Raw genomic sequence first — 19,730 nt, forward strand, 5'->3', positions numbered from 1 at the left:
TGCAGTCTTCTTCTAGAAGCTCCCAGAAGAGGCAGAATGAAGATAATGAGTTCCTTGAGGAGGGTAGGCATAACATGCTTTAGCCAGGATGGCTGAATCACACAAAAGAATAAAGCTTACCAGAAGCCAAAAAATGTCAATGACAACCCTGCTGATGTTCCTAATTCTAGGTTGTTTGGTGGGTCTTGAAACCTTAAATAGTTCTGCAAAGGGATGTGGTAAGTTCATATGACCCCTCTCTGCTGGAACAGCTTTGTCCTGTCCAAATGAATCTTAGTCACCACTCTGGCTATTTTAGGCCTGAGTCTGATTTTGTGGCACTGGGAGAACTATGGCATCGGTTTCTTGTGATAGAGCAAATCTGAGCCCCATGGTAAGAGGCCTGTACTAAAAGCCCCAGACAAGGCAATGCCATAAGGGCCAAAGCAGTTCTAGAGTTAAAAAGACTAGGGAAGAGTTGAGGGAAAAAAAAAGATAATTAATGGGTTCTTTGGGGAGGAAATAAACATCAAATACAGCTGGCCAAATTTCACTTTGGATAGTAAGATTTTTTTTCTCTCTTGTAGGCTACATTGGTTCAGGTGTATATCAAAGATGGGGGGGTTGCCTGGGTGGCTCAGCCTCTTAAGCGTCTGCCTTTGGTTCAGGTCATGATCTCAGGGTCCTGGGATTGAGTCCCTGCATCAGGCTCCCTGCTCAGCAGGGAGCCTGCTTCTCCTTCTCCCTCTGCCTGATGCTCTGCCTACTTGTGCTTTCTATGTCTCTGTCAAATAAATAAATAAATAAAATCTTTAAAACAGAAGAAAACAAAACAAAGATGGGGTAACTTCTTTGGGCACCATCTTGATATTGGCATGTCATTAATAATCATTTTTGCCAAGGACTTTTTTTTTTCCCATTTTATTTATTCAGCGTAACAGTATTCATTCTTTTTGCACAACACCCAGTGCTCCATGCAAAACGTGCCCTCCCCATTACCCACCACCTGTTCCCCCAACCTCCCACCCCTGACCAGAGAAGAGCCAGTTTGAATCCCTGACTGCAAAAACAATTAGGGCAGAGGCTTAACTGAGAATCATTATCACCAACAATGACAAGTTGCAATTTCCCTTGCTGTAGAATAGCACAGCCCAAAAGGACTTTTTACAATGATGGAGATGTCCTATATCTGTGTGGTCTGATTTGGCATTTGCATTTGATTACTGAGCACTTGAAATACGCTAGTGTGACCAGGGAACTGATCTTTTAGTTTTAATTTTCACTGATTTAAATTTAAATAGCTATATGTGGCTACCAGCTACCACGAGGGACAGTTCAGATCTATAGCATAATATTGTGGCTTAGGTTACCCCAAATTCATATAAATGTTCTTCTAAATCTAGAGTTGTATACAATTATTCATATATTTCAGGGGTTGAACAGTGAATGTTATTGCAATTATGACCTATCCGAAAACACAAAGTTTTATAATTGGCAGGAGTCACTGGCTCAGGAAGACTACTAACCAAACAACCACTTAGAGGAGTTAAAAATTATGTTTTTATAGTAATAAAAAATAAGTCAAATGTAAGTTAAGTTTAAGACCACAATATAATAGAGTTTCCTCTGTTCAAAAGAGCGGAGAAGGGGGATGATGTTGTCACATAACATTTTTGAATAGTGCTCGGGAGCCTGGGTTGCTCAGTTGGTTAAGCGTCCAACTCATGGTTTGGCTCAGGTCATGATCTCAGGGTTGTGGGATTGAGCCCCGTGTTGGGCTCTGAGCTCAGCATAGAGTCTGCTTGAGATTCCCTCTCCCTTTATCCCTGCTCCCCCTTTCTCTCAAATAAATAAATAAATAAATAGATAAATATATTTTTTTAAAGATTTTATTTATTTATTTGACAGAGAGAAATCACAATAGAGGCAGGCAGAGAGAGAGGAAGGGAAGCAGGCTCTCCGCTGAGCAGAGAGCCCGATGTGGGACTCGATCCCAGGACCCTGAGATCATGACCTGAGCTGAAGGCAGCGGCTTAACCCACTGAGCCACCCAGGCGCCCAATAGATAAATATTTTGAATAGTGCTGAAAGATTCCATTATTTTTGTTTGGTCTTTTTCGAAATGCTTAAAAATCAAATGGGCTCCCCATATGGGATAATTATATATATTTTTGGTGATGTAGATAGAGTGGTAAAAGGAGAAAGGTACCTAGGAAGAATAAAAAAAAGGTGAGTAAAGTAATTTGAAAATATTTTCTAGTAGACCAAGGTCTGCTTTGTGATGGTTGTCCAATTCTAACCCAGTATCGTTTTCATTGAGCTGAACTCACATTTTGTCAAAATATTTGAGAAAATGGGGATGCCTGGTTGTTTCAGTCAGTTAAGTGTCTGCCTTTGACTTGGGTCATGATCCTGGGGTCCTGAGATTGAGTCCCCCACTGGGATCCCTGCTCAGCAGGAAGCTTGCTTCTCCCTACCCACCTCCCACTGACCCCGGATGCTTGAGCTCTTTCTCGCTCTCTCTCTCTCTCTCAGATCAATAAGTAAATAAAAACTTTAAAAAATTTAAAAAAGTAATTATATCTCTGATATGAATTTTCAGGATAATACAAATGAAAATGTGATTAATCTTCCATTTATTATAACGTTTTGTTTAGATTCACACTTAGATATTACCTTAAATGATTTAAAAAGCAAAATCTTATTGAAGTAAGTTTCAGAAGTGAGAACTGAGCTGTAAGAAAGGTTTTTGCTGATTTCTTTAACTACCTTTAGTTTCCTCCTTGCATTGAATTTCCTCAGTTGCTCTACTGTTTCTGGAAGATGAATCTTGTAGGCATAACGATCCCGCTCCTATAAAAGAAGAAAGATAATGAACATATGGAACCATTTAAAAAAGTGAAGAAACTTCATCAAAAACAAACAATAAAGCCCAAATTTCTTAAATATGAAAGTCAGACTGAATTCTAGAATACTGGAGATTTTATTTCATGATACTGGTAAACATTATCAAATGAAAGCTATGAAGGTCAAAAGTGATAGTAAAATAATCTTTTCTTTTTTTTTTAATATTTTATTTATTTACCTGACAGAGATCTCAAGTAGGCAGAGAGGCAGGCAGAGAGAGAGAGGAGGAAGCAGGCTCCCCGAGGAGCAGAGAGCCCGATGTGGGGCTTGATCCTCATGACCTGAGCCGAAGGCAGAGGATTTAACCCACTGAGCCACCCAGGCGCCCCTCTTTTTTGTTTTTAAATAATCTTCTCAACATAAGAAAAGGCTAAAATAAGGGGTCATATAATTTTCAGGTATGGCTATATGGCTAAGATAACCAACCATAATTCTGAAAAGTATGAAGTTACCTTTGATATGATCTTGTTAGGTAATACGAGCATGTGAAAAACTAACTCCACAAATGACGGAGCATTTGGAGTTATCTGGAATAACTAGATTTAAAAAAAGAAAAATCCCAGGGGCACCTGGGTGGCTCAGTGGGTTAAAGCTTCTGCCTTCGGCTCAGGTCCCAGGGTCCTGGGATCGAGCCCTGCATCAAGCTCTTTGCTCAGCGGGTAGCCTGCTTCCCTTCCTCTCTCTCTGCCTGCCTCTCTGCCTACTTGTGATCTCTGTCTGTCAAATAAATAAATAAAAATCTTAAAAAAAAAAAAAGAAAAATCCCAGTATCTTTGAACTAGAACAAACTTTTCAGGGCCATCTAATTCAACCATTTACCAACTTTACCAACTGAGCTACTCGGGCAACCCACATTATTATTTTATACCTAAATTCCTGTTTGCATGTGAGCCACTTCTAAAATCAATATTTTGGTATTATGTATTTACAAAATTTATTTTTAAATTTAAATGTAGAATTTTATAGTCAGTCCTGTCAAAATTTCACATTATCATTGACATTCCTAAGGAATGAATACTTTAAAATTTATTTTCTAAATTAATGACTAAAGGTAACAAGAGTTCTACTGGAGAGCAAAATTGTATTTTTCTTGAGTGCACATACAATGCTTGATGTCAAAATGACTATAATTTGCACATCTGCCAGATTCTATATGCTAAACATCTTGAAAATGATTTTATTGTCTTTAGGGACTTAATCTCCTTTTCCTGCACTAAGCCAGAACAGGTTCACCAATACAGAAGACGTAAGAATTTATCAAATAATTAACTAGCAGAGATAAGCATAAAATTAGCATTCTATAACAAGCAAGGCAATCTTTTTTTTTTAAAGATTTTATTTATTTATCTGACAGAGAGAGAGAGATCATAAGTAGGCAGAGAGGCAGGCAGAGAGAGAGGGGGAAGCAGGCTCCCCACCGAGGAGAGAACCCGATGTGGGGCTCGATCCCAGGACCCTGAGATCATGACCTGAGCTGAAGGCAGAGGCTTTAACTCACTGAGCCACCAGGCGCCCCAAGCAAGGCAATCTTTTAATGGATTGCTGTTACTGTTTGTGGAAGATGTGATATACACACACACGTACATAACACACAATGGACTATTACTCAGCCATAAAAAAGAACGAAATCTTGCCATTCGCAACAACATAAATGGACCTACAGGATATTATGCTAAATTAATTCAGACAGAGAAAGGCAAATACCCTATGATTTCACTTTTATGTGGAATCAGAAAGACAAAACAGGGGTGTTTGGCTGGCTTAGTTGGTAGAACCTCTCTCTCAACCTCAGGGTCATGAGTTCAAGCCCACACTGGACATGGAGCCTACTTAAAAAAATAATAAAAGACAAAACAAATGACCAAACAAAAGCATAAACAGTTTCATAAATACAGAGAACAAACTGATAGTTGCCAGAGTGGATGGTGGTGGTGGTGGGGGGGAACAGGCAAAAATAGGTGAAGGGGATTAAGAAGAACAAACTTCCAGTTATAGAATAAGTATATCTTAGGAATGAAAAGTACAGCATATGGAATATAGTCGATAATATTATAATTCCTCTGTTCAGTGACAGGTGGTAGCTGCCCTTATTGTAGCAAGCAGTGCATGAGGTACACAATTGTAGAACCACTATTTTGAACATCTGAAACTAATGTAACATATGGCAGCTAAACTTCAATTTAAAAAATTATAAACAAAATTTTAAGTTGTGTTATGTCTGGTGATATTTAACCAACATATACGGAAAAACAAACATAAAAATGGGCTTTATTTTACTTTCTGAGTAAAACTTGTTTTTGCATTTTGATAGAATGGGGGTGGGGGTGGGGCGAGCAAACCCAGGAAGGTCTTCAACATAAGCAAAAGAACCCAAATGAAAAGGAGCTGTATAATATAGCAGAAAGACAGGAGTTTGGAGTCAGAAAGACTTTTGTTCAAATTCTGGGTCATTTAGGTACTGGCTGTATGACTTTATATTCTCTTCACTTTTTGGAAATTAATCTTACAGGATTTTTATGAAGATTAAAGGAGATGCTGTATAGGTACATGATGGGTTTAATAATTGTTTTTGCTAGTCAACATGTACAAACCTCTGATGTAAGTAATTTAGGAGTGCTGTAAGTATGTATGCCTATATAAACAAACAGCTTATTAAATAAGTTTGGTTGTTTTCTAAATGATAATATGTTCCTATCACGTAAGAAAAATGTAAAAATAAAATATAGTAAAAATTACAGGGGACCAAACCTGTGACCCATTTCTAATTGTCTTTATTTACTCACTGTTTCTAAAAAAGGGTGAACCAAGTAATAGCATGTTTTTGAACGAAGAGTCCCAAGTCTTCTCTAATATAGTGGCCACTAGGTAAGACTACCTAAATTTAAATTCATTAAAATTAAATGTAATTAAGGGATGCCTGGGTGGCTCAGTTGGTTAAGTGTTTGACTCTTGGTTTCAGCTCAGGTCATGAGTTCGAGCCCTGAGACAGGCTCCGTGTTTAGTGGGGAGTTAGCTTGAGATTCTCTCCTTCTGCCCCTCCCCGCACCTGCATGTATACCGTCTCGCTCTCTCAAATAAATAAATCTGAAAAAAAAATAATATAATTAAAAATTCAGTTCTTCAGTTGTACTAGACACATTTCAAGCATATGGCTAGTTGCTACCATGCTGGACAGTTCAGATATAAAACACTGCCCTTGCGACAGAAAGTTCTTCATGGACAATGCTGGTAGGGAGTCTTTATTACTATTGCTGAATCGAGGTGAAAGTCGGACTGCATTTTGCTTAAACTGAAATTGCTTAACATTTTAGGTATATGTAACAGAAAAAATTCCCTCTGATATTAAAAAAATAAAAGGGTCTTCAGACCCTTTGTAGTGTCTGCAGATAGTACAACAGACATTTGTCTTCTAGCTAATGCCGAATGTGAGAGAAAGACAGGGCCTAGGGAAAGTGACTTGAAAGATATGTGGCATGCCTGGTTCCCTGAGCAAGACATGGGCACTGGCGCAGATTTTTTAAAAAAGAGATTTATTTATTTGAGAGAGAGAAAGAGAGAGAGTGCATGTGCATATGAGTGGGTGGAGGGGCAGAGGGAGAGAGAGGAGGAGAGGGAAAGAGGGAGAGAGATTCTCAAGCAGACTCCCTGCTGAGCGCAGAGCCCAATGTGGGGCTCGATCTCACAACCCTGAGGATCATGACCTGAGCCAAAATCAAGAGTCAGACACTCAAATGACTGAGCCAGTCAGGTGCCCCCGGTGCAGAGTTTTAAAGCATTCCCTAAACACTTCTTTTTCCAAAGCTTAATTCTTTAGAATTCTTGATAACAAAGAAATTATTTGCTTTTCCTTCTGAATCACTGACAGAAGGCTCTGAAAGCTGGGGAAGAGGCAGACAAGGCAGACAAGGGAGGGAATCCCAGGACTTGATGGGTGATCCTTTGGTGATATCGTTGGGATTTTTTTTTCCTCAACATATCCTCACTTGGGTGTGACAGCAGCCCACAACCCGGAAACTCCAAGGACAAGGAACACAGAAAAATAAGCCCCAAGAAAAGCCTACTCTCTCTAGCCAAGGGCGGTGAAGAGGTTGGCTCTGCAGGACAGACCGTTTTGACTGTATCCACTCTACTCCAGGGAGCACCATGAAAGAAGCTGACTTCCTCCCCCCTCAGAGCCCTTTCCACCCTCCCAGTCCTGCCTGATGCAAACAACAGCTAGAAGGAGGCAGTCTACTCCCGAGAGAGTGGGAGCAGGGTGATCAAGAGAAGAGAGCTGGGGAGGAAGGAAGTTTTACAATCTATGTATGAAGTCCTTGCCACATTCCCAATAAAGCCATGTCTAAAACCAACCAGGATCAACACAGCAAGAGCTTTAAGATGACACTATGGTATGGAATACCTCCCAGGTTTCAGAGGAGGCTCTGAGCTGTGCCCAAGTGAGGGAGACCAGACGGGTACTGCAAAGGCTTTGGAAATGAAACTGGCGTTCGAACTACAGCCCTAAAAGTGGGTCAGGATGTGTGTTCTGAATGTAATCAGGTTAGCTGCCTACTAAAATAGAAGACTTAAATAAGAATCATAGTCCCATAATATAGTGATACTAAAAATGTCTAGCATACTATCTAAAATTACTGCTCATGCCAAGAACCAGGAAAATCTCAAACTAAATGAGAAAAGACAACCAACAGATACCAACACAGAGAAGGCACAGATGTTAGACTCATCCAACTGGGATTTTTAAGCAGGTGCTATAAAAATGTTCCTAAAAGCAATTACGAGTGGTTAAAAAAAATGCTGACATTACCAAGTGCTAACAAGGACACAGAATGACTGGCTCTCAGATACCCTGCTGGTGGGAAAGAAAAATCATACAGCCACTCTGGAAAACGATCTGGCAGTTTTTATGAAGTTGAATATATACTTACCATAGGATTCAGCAATCTCACCCACTGGTTTTTACTTTGGAGAAAAGAAAATCTGTATATAGATGTGCATAGCAGCCTTCTTTGTATTAGCCAAACACTGGAAACAACCCAAGTGCCCTTCAAAAGATGGATCGATCAAAAAGGCTTGTACATCCACAGAGTGGAATACTATTCAGTCATAAAAAGGAATGAACTATTGACCTACACAACACCTTGGATGGATCCCACGGGTATTATGCTGAGTAAAAAACCCTAATCTGTGATGTAATAGCAAATATGTAGGTCTCTGACCCCATTTCCTGACACTGAGCCCTAAAACCCTTTTAATAGGAGTGCTAGGAGAATCTTTTGTTCTAACATTTTCCCAGCTCCTGCCACAGAGCTCCTAAAAAACTCTTGTAATTTCCTAGGTGATAAGAGCACTGGAGCATCCTCTATTCTAGTATTTGGTCTTTGACTGTAGTTCTTGACAGAGTTCCCAAATCACTTGGCATTTCCTAAGTAACAGCGGTGTCTCTGTTTTAATGAGGTGATTCCTGGTGGGCTCCTGGATGGGGGGGTCATCACCAGAAAGACCAAGTCATGATCATAAGGTTGGAATGTTCAGGGCCCTCCCCTGCCATTCTCTAGAGTGGGGACAGGGGTTGGAAAAAGAGTCAATGATCAGTGCTTACGTGATGAAGCCTCCATAAAATTTCCCAAAGTATGGGGTTTGGAGAGCTTCTGGGTTGATGAACACATATACCAAGAGTGTGGTGTACCCCACCTTCCATGGGAACAGAAACTCCTGTGCTTAGGACCCTTCTAAGACCTTGCTCTATGTACCTCTTCATGTGTATCCTTTACCACATTCCTTATCATGTAATAAACTCGTACACCTAAGTGAGCTGTTCTAGCAAATAGTCAAATCCAAGGCTGAGGTGGGATGGGTTATAGGAACCTCTAATTTGTAGCCAAGTCGGACAGAAGTCGTGGGTAACCTGGGGACCTACTACTTGTGACTGGCATCTGAACTGGGGGACAGTCTCTTGGGACCAAGCCCTTAACCTGTGGGGTGTGGATTAATTTCAGTCAGTGTCAGAACTTTATTAAAATGTAGGACACCCAGCTGGTGTCAGAGAATTGCTTGATGTGAGGAAATAACCCAGACACACCTGGTGTCAGAAGTGCTGTTGAGTGTGGTAGTTGTGTGAGAGGAAAAGAGAAACACCCTGGAGACCGGAGTTTCTCATAGACAGTCAGATACTGTATAATTTCATTTATATAAGACTCTCAAAAGGACAAGAATTATAGTGATGGCGAATGGATCAGTGGTTCAGGGTTAGGGGGAGGATGATTATTAAGGAGTAGCATGAGGGGTGAAAAAGCACTTCTTTATCCTGCTTATGGCCGTGCTTATACACTTCGATACATGTGATAAAATTTCCTAGAAACACACACACACACACACACACACACGCACATGCACATGCACATACATAAAAACTAGTGAAAATCAAATAAGGCCTGCAGTTGAGTTAAGCGTTCCAATGTCAATTTTCTATTTATGGTCATATAAGATATCATCACTGGGGAGAAGAAAGGTGACATGTACATGGGAATTTTGTACTGTTTTTGCCACTTCTTTCTCTAAATTTTTTGAATAGTTTATTTTTTGAAGATTTTATTTGTAAGTAATCTCTATACCCAACATGGGGCTCGAACCCACAACCCCAAGATCAAGTGTTGCATGGTCTACCAACTGAGCCAGCCAGGTGTCTCTGTTTTTGCCACTTCCATGTGAGTCTAAAGTTATTTCAAAATAACAAGTTTATAAGACATCACTTCCACTCTACATGTTTGACTCTCCTGGGGGCTTCCTAATTCCAAATACCTCGAATCACTCACTGAGCCTCATTAGTTTTCCTTCCTTAAAATCTCTTAGTCTGAGTGTTTCTTTCCCACTTCCACCTTTACTCCCTGGGTGCAGGCCCCTGTCACCTCCTGACTGAAGAGCCATAGCTTCCACCAGTTCTCTTTGCCTCCAGTGCTTGTACCCCCAAAAGACAACCCACCTGCACACAGAGTCCAAAGGAATTGTATAAGCTTGTTGCTTGCACTGTATTGGCACCCAAAAGCTCGCAGTCGCTTTTTACCATCTACACCCTAATATCTAAAGTCCTCAGTTTGGCATTTGGGACTGTATGTATTCTTCCCTCAAACCAGAATTCCCAGTCTCCTACTGTACAACCTTTCAAAGAGCTGACATTGGTACCAAACTAGTTTACTTCCTGCCCCACCTCTATGTGCCATGAACACTTGGTGATGCTTTGCCTGTGCTCCCCCAGACCTTCCTGGAGCTCCAGATGACAGTGATCTCTCTTGTACCTCAAGAGTAGTACCTCTTGTCTTCCCAAGCCCATACTGCTGTGCTCATGTGATGCTTCTCCCCTGTGACTTCTTCGAGCTTGTCTGTGTGTTTATGTTGTATTGGTATTATCTGAAAACCTGTCTCTCAGCCTGACCATGCCTTCCTCTCTTTGGTGTGACTGATTTTTCCAAAAGTCAAATTGACTGGCCTGACAGCAATACCCTTTTCATGTTTTATTACAATCAATGTACATTAGGGTCTACATATGAAGACTACAAAAGGTGTGAAAAGGGCTCAGTCATCTATAAAGAAAGTATAATTTTAGTTGGTCTTATTTTTGCGGTATGAATATTCCTAGCAAACATCACTAATTTAGATAAAGACATTAAATATAGTATAATTTAACAATCATAAGACATTCACATATTACTTGGTCTATTTACTCAAATTCTTTTTCAATATGACATCATTGAATAGGACATTTTCTTGTGGTTTTACCAAGGAAATAAGTCTTTTTTTTTTTTTTTCTTTTGACATCCAGTCATGGTATTATCACTTGGGACACTCTTCACTACAAGGACATTCATCATCTTATTTCTTCGCTTTGTAGTTACACAGGAGTTTTTCATATACAAACTACAGCTTAAATTAAGTCTTTACAATAGTTACACAGACGTTTTTCTTTTCTTTTTTTTTCTTTTTTTTTTTTAAAGATTTTATTTATTTATTTGACAGAGAGAGATACAAGTAGGCAGAGAGGCAGGCAGAGAGAGTGAGAGGGAAGCAGGCTCCCTGCCCAGCAGAGAGCCCGATGCGGGACTCGATCCCAGGACCCTGAGATCATGACCTGAGCCGAAGGCAGCGGCTTAAACCACTGAGCCACCCAGGCGCCCCCACAGACATTTTTCATATACAAACTAGAGCTTAAATTTAGTCTTTACAAAATTTCATCCACAGCAATGATTCACAAATATACATGGACAAGTATTTGCTAGATAACGTTCTCATTGAATTCTTCCATCTCCAGATGGCACCTAAGCAGTAAAGGTAAATTGTAGCTCAGACATGGCACATGATTCTGAGCTCAAACAGTCTTCCAGAACTTTTTCATTTAAGTTACTAACATTTTTTTATTATTTTATTTTTATTTTTATTTTATTTTATTATTATTTTTTTATTATTGTCTTTCTGGTGCCAGAAATCTATTATGTATTAAGATCAGATTATTTAGAACAAGAACTACAATCACTGCAGGGAGAAGGGTTCCAACAATAAATGTTAGTCAAGATATGCATGATAATAAGAGCCAAATTTTCTAAATGATCTTAAACATGACTAATATGGCTGCCATTCTCATTTTCCTTTGGCATTTAAATTAGCTTCTTATGAATTAAAGATTCCCATTATGGAGAAAATGAGATAGGCAAAAGAGAAATAGGAGTCCCCTGTACACTGGTCATTTCTGGGAGAAAAAAAATACTAAGAATGTATCTAAAAACTGCTTACCTACTCTTTTCTGGGGGAAATCAGGAATAACTAGAACCAAATATTTCAAGTCAAGAATAACTAGAACTGTGTATCAGAGTTGAATGCAGATTTGATGAATAATATTATTTTTTAAAAGATTTATTTATTAATTTGAGGCTGGGAGGGGCAGAGGGAGAGGGAGAAAGAGTCTTGAGCAGACTCCACACTGAGCACAGAGCCTGATGTGGGGCTCGATCTCATGACCCCAAGACCAGGACCTGAGCTGAAACCAAGAGTCGGTGCTTAACCCACTGCACCACCCAGGTGCCCTGATAAGTAAAATTCTTAAGGGAGACTCAGGATCCATTGGAATCTCAAAACTGTTCTCTAATATCATCATCCACATCACTGCCACTAAGACACATTAGTAATCTACATTTTAATATATCTTATTGTTTCTTCATAATTTCTAGGGGAGTAGCATGGTGTAATATAATGAACATTCATTTGTTCATTCATTAAACAGTAACTAATAATTATGGAGCACCTACTATATGCCAGACACTTTCTAGAGTGCTGGACAGAAGTGAACTGACAACCCCCAATTCCCACCCTTCTGCAGCTTGTATTTTACAGGGGGTAAATAGACTACAAACAAGTAAAATACAGGTATGTCTTATGGTGACAAATGTTATGGAGGAAAGTAAGGCAGGGAAGGGAGACTTGGCATACTGGCGGCAGGAGGCATTCCTTCTTCCTAATTTTAAACTGAGTAGACAGAAAAGCTCTTACTAAGAAGCTGACAGCTAAGCAAAGATCTGAAGGTGGTAAAGGAAGAAACCATGACTATACCTGGGGAAGAGTTCTCGGGAAAGAGCATGACGAACGCAGGGGCACTGAAGCCAGAATGAGCCTGCTGTCTGAGGAACCACAGGAGGCTAATATGTGGAGAAAAGACTAAGAGGAGAGCAGTAGGGGGCAAAATCAGAGAGGTATTAGGGGGTGAGACTATACCCTGGGTTAAGAAAGAATCACTTTGGCGAGAGGCTTGGTCTAAAGGTAAAAATTCAGGACTCTGATGAGAGTACCAATAGCACTTAAGACCATTAAAACGAAATGAGGTCTCCAAGGGCCAGAGTGGAGACAGAGCAAAAGAGGAGCAAGGATGGGTAGTCAACTTAGTTCTAGGAGTTTTGCTCCCTAGGGGAACAGAAGCTGGAAGGGTTTGTAGGGTTAGGGTGTGTGTGTGTGTGTATGTGCGTGTGCACGTGTGCACTCACGTGCGTGTGTAATAAGAATAAGAAGTAGCATATTAGATTGAAGAGAGCCAGGAGAGTGATGATGCAAGAAAGGGGATATTGCTGGAGTGATGGCCTTGAGTGAGGAAAAGACAGAGGAGCTCGCACGAAAAGGAAAGTATCGTGGTAGGCTCAGTTAAAATTCTGGTTCCATTACTGACAACTTCTGTGACTTGGGGCAAGATTCTCCACGTCTCTGAGCCTCTGTTTTCTCCTGTACAGAGAATTTGCTGGAATTACTGTAGAATGTCTTAATCAAACAGTGCTGTTTCATTCAAGTCCCAAGTTACATTTTCCTTAATACTCATTCGCAAGATGGGATAGAGGAAGAATTTTTAAAGATCTAGCTTCTTCCTAAAACAATAAATCTGTATCCAGTTATCTACTGAAGTAAAAATAATGTTATGAACCATACAGTCTCACACCCAAAGTAGAGATCACAACTTTCTGTCATAAACACAGCCACACTTCCTTGTTCTTGTTGCACAGTGTAGGGACATGGGTCAGTGGAGAACAAGCACACCTTCCTCCCTGATTTGTTTGGCTTTAATCTGCCTCTGTTCCCTCTGATGGCTGACTGTCATTAGAATGGTGTATTTTCTACTCAGGTATTTACAGAGGCTGTCCGGAAACAGCAAACAAGATGGACAAAACTCCAAAAAAGTGCTCAGAAAAGAGGTGGGAAGGGTTGCCCTCTAGAGCAGGACATTCCTGTCGCCGGAAGTGTTCACACAAGGTGTAGTGGGCCACCTACGCGCCCCCATACCTTAAGCCATGGGTGATTCAGTGCTTCATAAACAGTGATCCTTTCCGCTGGATCGAGCATCAGCATGCGACGGACTAGGTCTTTGGCACTTTCAGAGATATGGCTCCACTGCCTTGGATTCATCTGAAGAGAAGGAGAGGAAAATTCCATAGTTATAGTCCAGTGAGAAGTTAACGTTCACTATGATGTAATACTCCTATGCTATTTTGATATGAATAAAATTCTTGAAGAAGAGAAATCTGATTCTAAAGCCTTGCTTTCTAAGGAAGAGGACAAAGGCAAGGCTTTAGTGGCTGTTGCTCTATCTATGAGATTTTGCAACAGTAAATATCCCTTACATATGATCTTATTGTCACATAAATTATACTATTTTTAATAACTGAAGAACAGAATATTCCTGACTGTAGTTTCTACCTTAGCTAAAGAGACTAGATACTTTGCTCTAGGAAAGGACTTAATAAAATTTTTATTTATTTATTTTTTAAAGATTTTATTTATTTGACAGAGAGAGAGAGAGAGATCACGAGTAGGCAGAGAGGCAGGCAGAGAGAAAGGGGGAAGTAGGCTCCCCGCTGAGCAGAGAGCCTGATGTGGGGCTTGATCCCAGGACCCCGAGATCATGACCTGAGCCAAAGGCAGAGGCTTAACCCACTGAGCCACCCAGGTACCCCAGGACTAATAAAATTTTAAATTAAAAATTTAAAACATACTTTGAAACAATTTCTTTTTAAAATTGGAAAGTACAGTGATTACGAAGTTATGCGAAGTTCCTAGTAGGCTATTTTGTGGTCACTGCACGTCAATTTCAGTATTTAGGAACAAATATACTGATACCATAGGCCCTACACAATAGCCAGATCACTTGTATATTGTCTTCAGTGAAGTTACTTTGGTTCCTCTTGTAGAGATGAGACAACTAAGTCGCAAGGCCAAATGCCTAAAGTCAAACAAATGAACAAAAACTATGAGTTGTTCAAAAGATACAAGACTTGCGAGAAAGTGGATTTGGGAGGAAAAGAGCAAGACGGCTCCTGGGGAAAATGGTATGTCTGAGACCAGGAAACAGAAAAAAGGGAAGGGATACTTAGGGTCTGCAGTTGGGAAGGCCAGTGGGGACTGGCAGGGAGAGACGAGTACGGTCTCATCCCTTATTTAATATCAAGAAGCAGACTGATTGGGTGAATGTATGCGAGCTGCCTGGTGCCAGGAGCTAGTGATACCATGGCTTGAACCAGAGGAGTCCTACATTACCTTCTAAGGGAGCAAGATGAAGAATAAAGCCCATCACAACTTAAAGCCAAATAAAATCACAGCTTGCATCACAGTACACAGGAATCATTACAGCTGGCCAAGGGTTAGCATGAGATATTTCACTCTGGCTACTGTGAGTCTCTATACTTGAAGATGGGCAGTGAAAAATGTTCCTTGTTCTTTTTCTAACAGGCAGAATGCCAAACAATAGTCAATTCTGCTTCTCAGCAGCAGATTCTAAAATGAGTGCCCTACTGCCATCATCCTATTAAAACTGTGATCAACTGGTCCAGTTGAAATCCTGTGGGTGATGAGATGAGGCTCAGCCCTGTTCCCACTTCCCCACCCTGGAGCTGATGTGCTCCTTAAAGTCCGAATGATCTGTCCTTGGGAAAAGGGGTGGAGATGTTATCTGAAAGTGGTGGTAAGATTTCTGAGATGAGCAGAGGCTGAGAAATATATGCCCCCCATCCTGTTTGTGAGGGAGTCTGATCCAGGCTTTTCCTCTTCCTTTGGCTGAAAGGGTAGTTGAACTTAACCTGGGAGGTTGAGTTTATACAAGGGGAATGAACCAGGGGTAGAGACCACTCTCACTCCTTTGAATACTAAAGCCACGGGTGCCCCGATTCCTGGTTTGGAGCTGCCAACTGGCTACGCATAGCAGAGTATGGCACTGCATCTTGTACATACTTTGGCAAACATATTTTTGTCTTTTATAAGAAAGTTCATCAAAATTAAATGTTAGCCTATATTCCAGGTAAATGGTATTCTCAGACAGCTACCTGAAAAGATCAAGTAGGCCAGCAAGTGAGAATAAAAGTTAAATGAAAATTACATAAGGCTAGTAGCAGTCAATAAACTATGACAGCTTTTGAAAGATGTCATCAGAATTTTCTTTTTCTTTTTTTTTTTAAAGATTTTATTTATTTGACAGACAGAAATCACAAGTAGGCAGAGAGGCAGGCACAGAGAGAGGGGGCTCCCTGCTGAGCAGAAAGCCTGATGCGGGGCTTGATCCCAGGACCCCAGGATCATGACCTGAGCCGAAGGCAGAGGCTTTAACCCACTGAGCCACCCAGGCGCCCCAAAATTTTCTTGAAAATACCCCTAGAGATCAAGAATTTTGCTCACAGTTCTTAAGAACTACCAGGGTGATGAAACTTAATTTTTTTTAAAGATTTTTATTTATTTATTTGACAGAAAGATCAAAAGTAGTCAGAGAGGCAGGCAGAGAGAGAGAGGAGGAAGCAGGCTCCCTGCAGAGCAGACAGCCCGATGCGGGACTCGATCCCAGGACCCTGAGACCATGACCTGAGCTGAAGGCAGAGGCTTTAATCCACTGAGCCACCCAGGTGCCCCTGAAACTGTATTTTTGAGGTTGGCTGGTAGTATGTGCAATACAGATGAAATCAGGTTGGTTATCTGTTGCTAGGTACTGAAGCTGGGAGTTCATTGTACTGTTCTCTCTACTACTTTTGTTTGAAATTTTCAGTAACAAAAAGCATAAAAATAAATGCTGACAGAATCACAGCACAGTCCATGCATATACATATATACATATGTATATATATACATATGCACACATATATCTAGGAAAGGCCACCAGGTTTATCACTGTAGGGAGAGCAATACTTCAAACGAAGCTACTGAAAACATGGGGCTTTCATATTAAAAAAAAAAAAAAAAGCCGTGAATATAAATGAGAGGAAAGGTTAGCCAAGTAAAAGAGTAAATAAGTTATTAACCTCAAAGCTTCACACCTCCAGGCGCAGAAATTACGATACAGCTGTCATGTCCTTCTGACTTACTACTAAGAATGGAGGTTTTAAAATCGCTTAATTTTTGGCACATGTGAACAGTTCAAATTTCTTACAAGGAATAAAACAAACAAACAAACTATTCAGTGCTTTACAAAAAGAGAAAATGAAATACCAGAGGCTGCTGGAACGACAGTTTGTCTTGGAACCAGGAAGTCAGCAACTGAACTGACACAAAGGGAGAATTCTATTATTAGCAAATGCTTAGTGCTCCAAAAGGCAGGTGGGAGATTTTTTTTTTTTAAAGATTATTTATTTATTTATTTGACAGACAGAGATCACAAGTGGGCAGAGAGGCAGGCAGAGAGAGAGAGGGGGAAGCAGGCTCCCTGCTGAGCAGAGAGCCTGATGCGGGGCTCGATCCCAGGATTCTGGGATCATGACCTGAGCCGAGGCAGAGGCTTTAACCCACTGAGCCACCCAGGCGCCCCGGGAGATTTCATTACATGGTACCATGTTGTAAGGCAGTGGGAGGATAAAATGAGTTCATAGGTGTGCTTAGCACGGTTCCTGGCACATACTAAGTGCTAGGTATGAGGCAGCTATCATTACTGCTATTATTATTATTATGCTGGTGCACGGTTAATTGTGTTTGTTTTCCTATGTTAGTATCTGTGATGTCACTCGGTCAGATTGGACCAGAAAGCGATGGCCATGTATTCCTCAGAGCCACTCACAACTTCCAGGGATTGGAGGGGGAGGACAACTTACAAGCAGTTTCCTGAGACATTTAGTTACCCTGGAAGGATTAATTTTATTCCCCTGTGGCCAAGCGACTCTAAGAGAAGCAGAAAAACCTGTATTTCAAACATCTTTCTCTGTCAACAGAATTTGGGCATATATCTTCATCCAACTAAAGAATGAGGCGAAGCTGCAGGCCTGTCCTTATAAGCTGGAGATGGCACGAGGTGGAAAAGGAAAGTGGAATTCATTCCCACCTGTGACCCCGAAGCTACTTTGCCTTTCATTTCTCTCCCCACCCCTTCTTCTTGAAGTCCCATGTGAAATTCTAATATTACTGAGGAAATGAAAAGAAAACTTAACAGGCCTCAGAGTTTTGTTGGAGTCTGGTGCTACCCGGACCTGTGTGCCTGGTTTTGCCAGGCATGGCTGCAAAATGAAACAGGGCTTGTGTCGAATAGGAAGTATGGGTTTCAGTAACTGGGGCGGAAAAAGAACTTCCCCAACATCAGCTGTGCGGAGCTGGTATACAGACACACACGCTCCCCCATGTTTCCCGTAGACAGCATTTGATTCTTTGGCCATACACGGCAGTATAGGACCACAGAGTGTAAGAGCTGCGGCAGCGAGACCGCCCTTGAGCTTGTTTATTTCCAAGCATTCCTTGGATCTTTTTGGTATAGCCACTCAGAGTGTCACTGATGAATTTTTAGTTTTTTAATAAGGAAAGTAATAATATGTTAATCACAAGTCTGTGAATAGTCTATGCAGTTTCTAAGCCACAGTAGCCAAAGAAGAACAGGAATGTTTAAGTCCCACCACATGGCTCTAAATTATATTATGACATGCAGTTGTGATTCTGGCATTTCAGTTTTTCCTGGGATGTAAGTGGCCAATTTTTCAGCTGTGCTAGCTGACTACATCAAATGGAACAACATGTGTGGTAAAGCAAAATAAATAAATAAATAAAGGCAGATACTAAGTGTAAAATAAAGAATTACTAAATCACTGGGATGAAATTTCCATTTTCACTTTATGAACTAAGCAAAAAGCTTTAAAAACGAAGCCCTTTCCTCAAGTTACATAAAGAAGGGCCAAAGAAGTTTATTTTCCAGCTTAGCCTAAAGAGGAGGTTTGGTCACTGCACAGAGAATGGATACCTTCACATCCGGGCTCACATCTGTTGTGAACACCTCACCCAGGGTAAAATAAAAGGTCAAATTCTATCACAATAAATTCCAAGGGTCATTCCAAATTCTTCCCCTGAACTAGAATTTTATTTGAAATAAGTAGGGCACTAAGCAGGGCAGTTTTGCTAGAATGTATTTATGGTAAAAGGACTGGCTTTGTGAATCTAAGGGCACAGGACTCGGAACTATTGATTTGCACGTACAGATACTGTATCAAAGAGACCAGGGTCCCTGTTTTTACAGCCTAAACACGGGGTCGGGTTCCAAACATGTGGGACAGAGTTCGGCTGCAGCACATAGGGAGGGGGAAGGCCAAGGTTGTTTTAAAGCCAGTCTCCTGTCTTCTGCCTAGACGACAGTGCAGCTGATAGTGATTCAGAAATTTGCTTGAGGTCCATACTGTCTAACAAGGCTAGGGCATCAATAACGTCAGCAAAGAACTTTTCTCTGACTGGGTAACTACATAATAATCACGAAGTCCAGATAGTGACTTCCTATGTTCCAGAATAATTTAATCTCAATGGAAAAATAAAACATTCATAATATATTACCTTATATTTTCCTTTAATAATGCCTTCAAACAATCTTTCCTTGGTTCCATAAAAAGGCAAGCAACCACTTAGCAGGATAAAAAGGATCACGCCACAACCCCAGACATCTACAGGTTTTCCATAAGGCTCTCTTTTGACGACTTCTGGGGCCATAAAATGAGGTGTTCCAACACGTCCTACATTTAAAACAACATCAAGGAAAAATGTTCACATAAAATGGCATTTTTTTTCCTCATATGAAAACTGAAAATAGAACAATAATAGTCTGAAGGAAAAGTATAACAATATAAACATTCTCTTACTACCACCTCCCTCCTCCAAAAAAAAAAAGGCAGAAGGAAAAAATTATTTAATCACTCTTGAAAATATTGAGCTCAGGATAGTACTTTGTTGTCATCGTCGTCTTTTTTTTTTTTCCTTAAAATTTTAAGCCATCTCTACACCCAGCATGGGGCTTGAACTCACAACCGTGAGATCAAGAGTCAATGCTCCCTCCACCACTGAATCAGCCAGTGTCTTTCTAACACTGGTACTGTGTATTTTATTAA

At 40.6% G+C, this 19,730-nt stretch overlaps 1 protein-coding gene across 13 annotated transcripts in view; it reads right to left on the bottom strand.

The window, feature by feature from the left end:
- Nucleotides 1-19,730, bottom strand: part of CASK (calcium/calmodulin dependent serine protein kinase) — a 343,974-nt gene that overhangs the window by 95,972 nt on the left and 228,272 nt on the right. For all 13 annotated transcript variants that reach the window (XM_045994396.1, XM_045994399.1, XM_045994395.1 and 10 more), the window contains exons 7-9: nt 19,183-19,358; nt 13,693-13,815; nt 2,749-2,832 (exon numbers count right to left, since the gene is read on the bottom strand). In XM_045994396.1, coding sequence (XP_045850352.1) covers nt 2,749-2,832; nt 13,693-13,815; nt 19,183-19,358 — 383 coding nt within the window. The remainder of the gene's footprint in view (nt 1-2,748; nt 2,833-13,692; nt 13,816-19,182; nt 19,359-19,730) is intronic.

This window comes from Meles meles, chromosome X (assembly GCF_922984935.1).
Source record: "Meles meles chromosome X, mMelMel3.1 paternal haplotype, whole genome shotgun sequence".
Lineage (NCBI taxonomy): Eukaryota > Metazoa > Chordata > Mammalia > Carnivora > Mustelidae > Meles > Meles meles.